The sequence below is a fragment of the Lolium rigidum genome, chromosome 1, assembly GCF_022539505.1.
Source record: "Lolium rigidum isolate FL_2022 chromosome 1, APGP_CSIRO_Lrig_0.1, whole genome shotgun sequence".
Taxonomy (NCBI): domain Eukaryota; kingdom Viridiplantae; phylum Streptophyta; class Magnoliopsida; order Poales; family Poaceae; genus Lolium; species Lolium rigidum.
Window position 1 is genome coordinate 355,602,362 of NC_061508.1, and position 11,476 is coordinate 355,613,837.

The 11,476-nt window shown below is 46.4% G+C and overlaps 1 protein-coding gene across 1 annotated transcript in view; it reads right to left on the minus strand.

The window, feature by feature from the left end:
* Nucleotides 1–5,672: 5,672 nt before the first annotated feature.
* Nucleotides 5,673–11,476, minus strand: part of LOC124665528 — a 16,567-nt gene continuing 10,763 nt past the window's right edge. Inside the window, exon 2 of the mRNA XM_047202934.1 lies at nucleotides 5,673–6,549. Coding sequence (XP_047058890.1) covers nucleotides 5,673–6,549 — 877 coding nt within the window. The remainder of the gene's footprint in view (nucleotides 6,550–11,476) is intronic.

An 11,476-nucleotide genomic window follows, 5' to 3' on the forward strand; every position in this document is an offset into this window, starting at 1 on the left:
AAGGCAGTGCATAAGAAGGGCTTCCATATGGTCCATTGCTGGGACAAGCTCAAGGACGCGGAGAAGTGGAAGACAAGCTTTGCGGCCTACGATGAAGCTGTGAAGAATGGGACAGCGGTCAACCTCGACAGCGAAGACGACGATCAAGGCCGTCAAGCCCTTCCACCTCGTCCCCGGGGCCATAAGGCTACCAAGGCCGATCTAGCCCGGGAGGCACAGGCCATTGCGTTCACCCAGAGCCTGGAGAAGATAATGGCCGAGAATCATGCTGCCTTGGCTGCTAGGGACGAGAAGAGGCGTCTGGAAAAGGAGGCCGCAACTGCCATCTACCTCAACCTCACGAAAGAGGTCATTGAGGTCCAAAGGATGGACGTCGAGGCAAAAAAGGAAAACGCCGAGGCCAAGACGTGCAGAAGACACAAGGATCATGGTAGACGACTTGAGCGGCGTCGACGACGACACCAGGGCCTGGTTCATGAAGAGGCGCGTCGAAATCCGCGTGCAAGACGCCTGATCACCGGCGCCATGCGCTCAGCACCTTGGCCTCCTTTTGGACTTTTTTTTATTGCTGTTCAGGCCTTGTTGTGCCCCTTTTGGACTCCACTTTGTGCCGTACCATGTGCAAAGTGTGATGAACTTATTTCAGACCTCAATTTGAGGCTGTAATTTCGTGCAAATTTTAGGCTACAACCTCTTTTTTGAATTCTGGCCGCGCCGAAAATGCGTCGGCCCGCTGGAGCCACCCCAGACGCAAACGAGCACGACCATTTCGGCGTCCGCCAGGCGACGCAAACGGCGCCCGCGGACAATTTGGGCATCTGAAATGCGTCGCCCCGTTGGAGATGCCCTTAGGATTAATTTTGCCTCTTTAATGATCGCCCGCAGTTTTGATCTGTTGCGCTGATCCGATCTCAGGGCATTGGCAATGATAGGGCTGTCGAGCTCCCCAATAACCTTTTGATGAGGCATAGGATACAACAATCTAACGCCCAGAGTGCTGTGGGTCTTGGTGTAGTAGGTCTCAGACTTGCAGGTGTGTGATGTGTTGTTTATGTGTGTGAGGTCTCAGACTCGGATGTATGCTGTAGTATGATCGTTTCGGCGAGCCGTTGGAGCTTTATATATAAAGCCGGGCCATATGACCTTATCTTTAAAATATGACGCCCAGAAGTGCTGCACTTGCCTCTGCTTCATTGGCATCGTCATAGTGCGGTAGATAACAACTATCCGAGTTCAGGACATTACCATCCCTGTCACGGACGACGGCACTAGCACCTCCATCGCCATTTTGTTTGTTCAAGGAGCCACCGGTGTTCAGTTTAATCCATCCTGGTGGCGACGGAGTCCAGACAGCGGTACTTTTGAGGCGATTGCAGGCTGCTTACCCTTCATCTGAGGCTGCCTACATTGTTCTTCCTGGAAACCTCGGATGTAGGACTGGAAGACATGATAGAGCCGTAAATTGTGGCCTTTCCTTCATTGTGGATGACGTCGTTTCTTAGGTGCCATGCTCTCCAGAGCAATAGTTTTAGCTCTCATTGTTTCATCAGTCCGGTTTAGGAGACCGGGAGGATCCGAAGCCGGCCTCGTCCGAGTATAGGAGAAATTTTGCTCAGCTGTGGGAGTCCAACATTTCCTCAGTTTGTGACGAAGTGCCCTGGCTTTTGTGCATGATATTGTGGCATCGAAGGCATTTTCTTCACCGTTCCCGCAAATTGAGCAGCGGTTAAGCGACTTGGACGCGTCTCCTCTCCCGCTACAGTAGAGGCGACTTTCTGGAACCCCCGAGCAGATCCACCCCCTCGCAGTCGATTCGCCGGGTCCCCTGTCCTCCGCCGGCCGCTGCGCCGGCGGGAGGATGGGGGAGCCTCGTCTCGTGTGTGTGTACAGGGTAGGCTCTGCTGGGACCCTGGCCGCCGGCGTTTTGGAGTGGGCGGCGCGGCTGGTCTTCGTTTTGCAGGTGGTGCTCGTCCCCTCCAGCGGTGGAGTTCTTCGGAGCGCCATGGCGGAGCGCCTCCTCGTCCGCGCTCGCGGGTCCCGGTGGACGATGCGTGCGTTTATCCCCCTCTGGATCTCGACGCGGCGGATCCAGTTGACAATCCCGAAGCCCCTGATGTTGGATCAAGACGGCGTTAATGGCGGAGCAGAGTGGAGGCTCCCCGGAGTTCGAGGTCCGGTGACTACCCCGCCGCCTGGGGACATCTTCCGATCCAAGGCTTGTGCGAAGATGCAGCGGCGGCCCGCCACCGGCACGTTCTTCTCCGCGTCGGCGATGCTGTTTTGCAGAAAGGACCTGTGTGTTATTTCTAGCTTTCTGGTGTTCTTTTCTGTAACTCTTGTTTCAATATAATCAGTGGTTTCCTCGCAAAAAAAAAAAATTGAGCAGCGGTTGTCAACTTCCAAAGTTCTTCTCCATTTGTTTTTCTTTGTTGCAAGTGTGTCCATGGCGACTCTCCACACGAAGATGCGGACTTTAGGGGGGACGCTACTTTTCCAGATGGTGTTCCAAATAGAGCGGTTTCCGTCTGGTTCATAGCTGGAGCTGCCTTGATCTTGTTTTCGGTGATTTAGGTCAAGGGCGAGACGGTATGTGCTTCTAACGTGAAGATCCTGTTCCTTTAGGGGTGCCCACTAGTTCCCACAATAATCAGTTGGTTTACCCTGGTATTCTTTTTCAAGTGAGTCACCTTTCTGTTAGAGTTCCTTGGTACCCATGGGTCTCTGAATATCTGAATTTTGGTACCATTGCTAATGCGGCTTATTGTGCCTTCTTTGAGTAAGTCCAGAGCAAACTCGACTCAATTCCAAGCAGGGGGCGGGTCCGAGTCGAAAATAGTGTCGAGAATATTTTCGTTGGGGTAATATCTAGCCTTAATCGCTCTGGTACATAGGCTATCGGGGCGGTGAATCGGGCGCCAAGATTGTCTTGCGAGTAAAGCCTGGTTTAGGAGGTTGATGTCTCTGAAGCCAATCTCGCTTTTCCCTTTTAGGTTGGTGATATTCTCTTGAATAAACCTTGTGCATTAGTGTAGTTTGTTTCAGAGTTAGTTTCAGTTTCGTCAGTTCACTGTAACCGTCAGGCTGTTGTCGACAACATATGATTTCTGTCAGTTTAGGCAGTTAGAGGTGGGCCGGGTTTTAGCGTTGTTTTAGTCCCGGTTTACCTAGTCCACACAGCGCACGATCGAACCATTGGATGGCGCGGATCAGATCGTGATGCATGAGTTTAGCCCGGATTAGCTGGGCACGTTCGTTGTACTCTGAGTAAAAGGAAAGGCAAACGGAAAATGCAGTCTCGTTTTACACTGCGCCAAAACCTGAGGCCTAGTTTGGCAATGAAGTTTTTCTAAAACTGAAGTATTGCAAAACTGAAGTATTTCAGTGCATCGGGAAGGAATACTTCAGTTTGTTGGTACTTCATTATTTCTCAGTATTGGCCAAAACTTCAACCTGTTTGGGATTTGTTGTTTTATCTTCGTTTTGACCGGATGTGCTGCATGCTAGATCATTGATTGGATGCGCTCGCATAGTCGCATGCATGACTGGGTGCGTACTCTTCCTCTAGATCGGCGAAGTGGATTTGGAGCTGGTTCGTCCTTGCGTTCAAGCGTGGCGTGGGGCGGCGACTACGACGCATCTCCGGCAAACTTGCATGGTGCAAGCTGAAGCAGGAGCGGCTTGGTCCACACTGGCGTGGTGTGGCGGAGCACGGGTGTAAAGAAGATGGTGCTCATGATAACCGGCAGCGGCATTGCAACAGGGATCGGCGGCGGTGTCTGGTTCTCGTCGGGGCTGCGACGCCCTAACCATAACCCTAACCCAGTTCGCCATGGCATGCTCGCGTGCGGCATGGTTGCCTACAGCAAGGCAGCCCGGCCTGCTCTTCTTGTGCATGTAGGCGCACGCGACCGCCCGCCTTGGTTCCCCCATCTCCACACGAGAGCAAGCAGCCGTATGGTGCAATCAAATCGAAAAAAAAATTCACGCCAATCTCACGAGGATGGAACATGACCGGCCTTCTTTTCCTGGTTCTGAGCTTGCTTTTTTCTTCGATGAGGAAGACATCGCAGCCACCGCAGAGGAAGACATCGTCGCAGCCGCCACACAGAGGAGACGACACCTCGAAGTAGATGTGTTTTTTGCGTTTCTCAGTTTAGGAAAAAAGAGGTCGGGACCAAAGTTTACAAAACGTCAAAAAAACTGAAGTATTGGAGATACTTCAGTATCCAAAACCACCGTATCTGTTCGATCCAAACACTGTGAAGTATTCAATACTTTGTTTTTTTTTGGAAACTGAAGTATTCATGAAATACTTCAAAAAAACTGCGCTCCCAAACGGAGCCTGAGTCTCTTTGTGTTCATCTTCTTCCAGCTCTAGCTCTCTCGTGTGTGTGTGTGTGTGTGTGTGTGTGGTTTGGTTCTCGTGGGATTCAGCAGAACGTATTCTCCCATGCCATCCAGTGCACTCTCCATTGTCCCTGCGCATCTCCCCAAGGCGAGTATCAGTTTCTCATATTGTTTACAAAAACCAATTGACATTTTGAAAACCCCCATGGCATAGCCTAGCAATGCTTGAGCTACAGACTTTATGTGAGTCCTTTGCTCCATGTGACATGAACCTCTCCGTCCAATTTGTTAGTTTTTTGGTGAGTATGTTCATGATCGGCTGGAAGTGTTCGTCTTTCATCGGCCTTCAGGCATGGGGATGCTTAGATATATTTCTTCGAATGTTGAGCTAGACACATTGACGATTATCTTTATCTCAGTTTGCCTTGTTCGCGGGGCATGCCTTGCTGACTCCCTATTGATTGAACCAAGTGCTGCAATGCATGATTTGAATCATGTGATGCTACATTGCTGATCGCCCTTATGATTTGCGAGAAAGAAATTCTATAAGGGCTTCGTAACTGGAATGGTAAAATTTTCTTAAAACGAACCGAGGTGCTGACTTGCTGGTAGTGGTTCTGAGTTATGAGAAAATGTGCAAACATTGTCAAAGGGCTCGGACCGAAAAAAGAACAGAAGGAATCAGTTCAAAGATGGGTCAAGGAGTGGTGAGACTGAATTTGTTGTGCGGTCCTTTTGTTGCAGTCCTGTTCATATTTCTTTTGTCCTTTTTTTTGCCCTTTGTATCCTCTGCGAACTATAAAAACTTCCGAGTTTTCTTGGAATTTAATGAAATGGTGGTCGCATTTTACTTAGGATGAATCACGTTGCCTGTTTGAAGCAAGTTTGGTGTGCAATTCCTTACCAAGTAGTTTGAAACTTTGGGGTCCAAATTGCAACGAAAGTAACAGACTAGACAGTTATGTCAATGCAGCCATTACACACAATTTTAACAGAAATACAATATCTTAGTAACACTGTCACTGACAATTTAATAGCTGTGAAATTGCTTAAGTGGAGAACCACGGTAACTAAATAATCGGAAGGTAAAATCTGAATACGACTACAGATTACAGAACAACACATCACAGGGTGAACAGACTACTACGGAGTACTACTAAACTGCAGATGTTAAAAAAAACTAACTGCTGATGTTAAACACTGGATCCAACTCCAGATCATGTTCTAACTATCCTTTCGCTGATGCACCAATCTTGTGCACTTACTCAACTCAAACCGTCTTGTGTCATCCGTCAGCCATGATCAGCATTCAGCAGAGACGAGATTCAGAGAGTGGCAATCGAATTCCAGAAGAAGTCTGCTCCACCGCACCATGGAGTCGATGCCGCCGTCATCATTGAGCAGCTCCAAGGAGCAGAAGGCTCGCCGCCATCGATCTGGGGCAGTCCACTCCAGAATTTCTCGCCCAAGTCGTCGACCTGGACTTGGACCGGCCGATTTGGCGCGGGATCGGAGAGCTCGCCGATGATGCTGTAGTGCTCGCCCCAGAATTGGTCGTCGCCAAGAAAGGCGTCATCGTCCTCCAGAATTGGTGCCTGCTGAATTGGTAAGGTAGGGGGAGGAAAGAGGAGCTGCCGCCTGACCGGAGATGATTCGTCGGTGGCCTTGATGGCCTTGCGCGGAGACGCCATGAGCTCGTCGGCCGCCTTCCTCTTGCACTTGCGCACCGACGCTGATGAAGCCAAAGACTTGGACACGGAATTGAGGAATCGAGGGCTGCGATAGATCTTGCAAAGCACGGTTCTTGGTTCTTCGTCGCCCTCGACGAGTTGCTGATCCAGACTGAACTCCACCATGAGCCACTCGGGCCGCTTTCCTGCTTCCTTGGGCTTGGGCACGTAGGTGAACCTCTCCAGGCGGCCGACGGTGTCGCCCGAGGATGGGTCGACGACCGCTTCTCCCCTCTCGGCTTTCCAGGTACCCTTGCCGCCGCCGACGATCCGGGGCTTGCGGCCGTCGCGGGCGATTGTGGGCTTCACGGCGCAAAAGAAATACCAGTTTTTGCTCTCGCCGTAAGCCCGCGCCGGTCCGGACGGGTAGCGGGAGGTGAGCGTCTCGGGGTCGTCGGCGTACACGTCCTCGTCGTGGAAGAAATGCTCGGTGGAGGCGGGGAGCGGAGATTCGGCAAGCTTCGGGAGGAGGCTGCATCACGAGGTCGTAGTTCTGCGGGTAGAAGGAGCTGCCGGGCATGGGCTCGTGGGGAGGAGTCGGTGACGCCATGGGGATTGGGATCGGAGCGCGCAGAGTGCTTGGAGAGCTGGAGATCCAAGAAGAAGCAGAAACCGCGGATTAGGATGGATTGGGATGGGAGCAGCCAGGATTAGAATTTGGCGGCGGGGGAGGAAGACAAGAGGCGGCTGGGAAGTGGGAAATCTTCGATTTAAACCGACGAAGATGCAAGTTTTTTGGACGCGTTTTCCAATCTTCCGATCAACTATATCAAGGAATGTTTGTTGATGTGCTAGCAATCCAAGCCGGCCGGCCCATCCCGCGTTTCTCAAAAGGAAACTGCGCATTTCCTTTTTTGAAGCGCATATATAAGGAAACTGAGTATTGCAAACTTGTTCTCCACTCCATGTATTTCCTTATTCTTCCACCTTGCTATTTCGTTAAAATTGTTCATAAATATTTTTGGTTCACTATTTTGTATTTCTATAATATTTTTGTAACAATTTTCGTTAGAAACTATTAACTCCATCATGTTCTACCATTTATTTATTTCTATCTTGTTCCAGAGATTAGTGATGTTTGTGCTATTTAAAATTGTAATACAATATCATCTTGAGTTTGGTACAGTACATAATATTGGATGAAGCATCCTTCAAGAACTATTGTAAAAAATCTGGAGGATTACAAACATTTGTCACCAGCACGATTAACATTTTTCATAGGCACATGATGAACATTTTTGTGGATATAAACCAGCATTTATTCATGGAGGGTTGCAACATGTAATGCTATGGTGACAATATATTTAGGGTTGTTTAGTTCCCGCTCATACTTCGTCAAGCCTAAGTTTGCCAAGTGCAGTTGAGAATTTAGAAGCCACGAAGTGTGTCAAAAGTTGGCAAGAAATTCACTCAATGGCGGGTAGGTTATATGGATAATAAAGTGAGGCAAGAACCAAACACTGAAACACGTGCAAATTACCAAACTTTGGCTTGGCAAAATGTGTCTGGAACCAAACACCCATGCTTAAGAGAGAACTTGTGTTCAAGAATGAAAGATAAATGTAAATGGAAGTAGTGCACAAGTGCTAGTTTGCATAATATGTGACGTTGTCAACATTATTTACATAAATTTCGGTGATTTCCACAAAGTTCTCTTTTAATTGTTTGTAATGATGCAAAATATGCCTTTTTTGCATATTTGTTAATTTTAGGAACCTTTTCGGGTGTCAAATGGACCGCAATGTTTTGCGGCGTTTCACGTCAGGATACCACGGCAAGGCCCATAGTTATGGACTTGGGTTTTAGTGAAGAAGATGCGTTGGTAGTTTCATTAGCGTACAAACAACACAGAGGACGCGATTTACCCAACTTTAGGCCACCGGAGGGTAAACCCTATGTGTTCCGTGTTTGTTTCATGATTGATGATGATTAGGGTTACATGGTCGTTGTGATTGCTATGGTGTGCTCCAGGTCACGTACCACGGATATATCCTTCCCGTCGATCCCTCCTTGTTCTTACGAAGGAGGCCAGATCTTAGGACTCCGGGTTGGTTACATGTTAGGATACCCTTGTATGGGCTAGTTCTTGTGTTGCACGCCTGGTTTGTGGGCTTTGGTTGTCATTGCGTTTTGGGCTTCATGGCAGCGTCTCCAGGATCTGGGGGCCCCGGTGCGACTTATAAAATGAGGCCTTAAATTTTGTTCAAACTAGTAAACTTTAGAATGTGATATTCCGTGAGAAATGTGTAAGTATTCATTCTAGAAGAGTAAATATCGCACCAAAGCAATAAACGAATCTCATGTTTTTGAAATAAAATTTCAATCATATAACTTTTTTCTCTTTCTTTTCTTCTTCTTTTCAGTACCCGATTAAAACTTTGTTCTTCTCATGATCCGTCATATTTCACATATTATTGAATTAACAAAATAATCTAAACAACTCAACAACAGAAGTGAGGTCCACTAGTTTTTTTCAACTGGAACTTTTCTTCCCATTTTCATGAACGGAAATATATAGCATCCAACCGTTTTCCACCAGTTGTCTCCATCTTACCTTAACATGTGAACTTTTGATATCGCCGATTGGTATACTCGTCGGGCAAATGGCAAAGCAGGGGAGTCATGGCGGCAATGACCAGGAACAACACCGGCAAGGATCACTGCACCAGGTCAACAGATGGGGGTGGGGGGCACGGCGGCGCGACGCGAACTAGTGTGGACGGAATACGAGCGTCGAGGGAAGTGAGGAGCGATCGATTGGGATTTGTTTGGTACGTAACTGCTGTGCTATTGGGCTCCCAATCGATACCAATCTAATTGCATAGTTGCATATGCTATGCTACAGGCCCTGCTTTCCTTTCGACGGAAGTAATCGTGGCCAGCTGGGCCGATCACAGAGCTAGAACTAGACAAATTGTTTGCGTTACAGTACTGGGCAGGAGGAATATTTGGGGCCCCAAGAAATTGGGGGCCTTGTTCGATCGCTCACTTCGAACATGGCCATCGACGGGCCTGCTTCATGGGCCTCTAATTGGACCGTACCAGATGTGGTAATAGTAGGTAATATATGTATCTAATCTATAATAAAGGGATTGTGTTCACCTTTAGACAGAGAGTAGAGGAGATATACATAAATGCCTAGGAAATATTTAAATTATCTATTAACGCAATGAAACACTAGCTCCGAGATTGGTGACATTGCATTGGTTTTATAGTGGCAAGGATTTTGAAGACCCAGCGAAGCTCAACATTGGCATCGGTGAGGAGACCTTAGTTGGCCGAGTTCTGAATGCAGGATGACATAGTAGTCTGCAATGTCGTTATCACACATAAAAGTGGGTGAAACCTATTTCATTTGCAACAGCTGGAAAGAATTTTCCTAGTGGATGGGGTTTCTAGCCGATGACACGTAGTGATAACTCACAGTGACGTCGTTCCAATCTGGATCATGGATTCACTGCGACACTATTTTGGCATGATCAGAAAACCAACATGTTATCTTCGTGAGATCAGGGTAGCGAAACGGAATCTTGAGGGGAAAATCCCAAAGAGGAGTGTAACATCCCACGACTTAGAACAAACGCGAGGTAGATTTAGAAAAGGATTCTGCATTGCATCGCAAAACGAGGAAAATTTTCGCGCTTAACTTCATAAAACATAAGAGGGATCGAGGTTTCTCTCTTATTGCAACTAGGGTTTAGTGTAACGAGAGTGCGATGAATTTCGACATTATCTCTTTGAACCTAGGGTTTTTTGAAAGGAATTTGAATTTCAATTTCAAATTTGAATTATAAATCATGATTGAATATAAGAAACCATCATATAATTGAAATAATATTTCATAACTCAAATTCAAATAAGACTCATACAATACAAATCCAAAATTGGATAATCACATTTATATAAAGCTCATAAGGAAAACTTTGAGTTTTATTGATACTTAAACACGCGTACATTGTCTTTACAATATTCCAGAATATTACAATGGAATTATTCTCAAATGAATAAGAAATCAAGAAAGAAATGAAAATTACAAATGTATAACTCTGATCCTAGACTAAAACTTCACAGGCACTTCTTGTTTTCTCAACATTGGCAATACTCTTAAATTCCTGCACAAATAAAAACCAGTAGACAAGAAATGATGCCAAGTGGCAATGACACTTGGGGATCAAATAAAATTACCAGTGTTAGGATAAAGGCCATCAGGTCGAGCTGATCCACGAGACCAGTAAACAACCAAGCTAGCAGTACATCCGGTAGGGGATCAAGTTCCAAGACAAACACATGCCAGCACAAGATATGCTCAAGCTTGTCTACCAAAGAGACATGTCCCTGGACTTGTGCATGCTCCACAACACATAGTGACTCACTTCTTGAGGTGTCAAGCAAGGGTGAAACTAAGACATTCAATATATACATCATTCACCTCACAACTATCGACACAAGGTAGAAGGAAACCAACAAGAGCCAATAGTAGATGTTCATCACAGCTCAGAGTTGTTCATCCCCAAACCATTCAAATCAAATCAACCATAGAACCAGAAAATGGTGGACTAGAGCAAGAAGAACATCAGGAGCTAGGAGGAGAGGGACAAGCTTAAACCACAAGCTCAAGCAAAACATCACAACAGATTAACACTTTGTTTAGGAGCTGGAGCAAGGTATACTTGATACCTGGAAAGTATCCAGAGGATCCAATCGATAAATATGCATGCTCAAATCGCAGCAACTCGAGCAGATGCTCAAAAGGGTTAATCATCACTTGGTATAGACCGAGGCGATGTCGGCAATAGATGAGGCAAGCAAGAACTAGTATTATCCAGTAGATGCAGATATGCAAAATTGGAAGAAATAAAAGCATATCCAAGTATGAACCAGATAAACACAAAGCCTTGACAGCCACATGCACCACCTAGCATCACCAAGCTATTAAACCAACATAGAGTCCTATTTTCTTCATAAAACAAATCACAGTGGCATTCATATGTATGATACCCTACTGTGAAGGTTTCTATTTAATCAAAACCAACAGTTATATCCATCAAGGTGAGCAACCAGTAGCAGTAGCTAAAGCTACTGAGGTCACATCAAATCCTAGAAAGCCACAACCAAAGCATCAATCATCATAATCTTGTCAGATTCAGATTGTAATGGATATTTATCCAACAAAGTTGGCATCCATTATTCCATTCAAACAAATTTAATCATTGATACATCTCCGACGTATCGATAATTTCTTATGTTCCATGCCACATTATTGATGATATCTACATGTTTTATGCATACTTTATGTCATATTTATGCGTTTTCCGGAACTAACCTATTGACGAGATGCCGAAGGGCCAGCTTGTTGTTTTCCGCTATTTTTGGTTTCAGAAATCCTAGTAAGGAATATT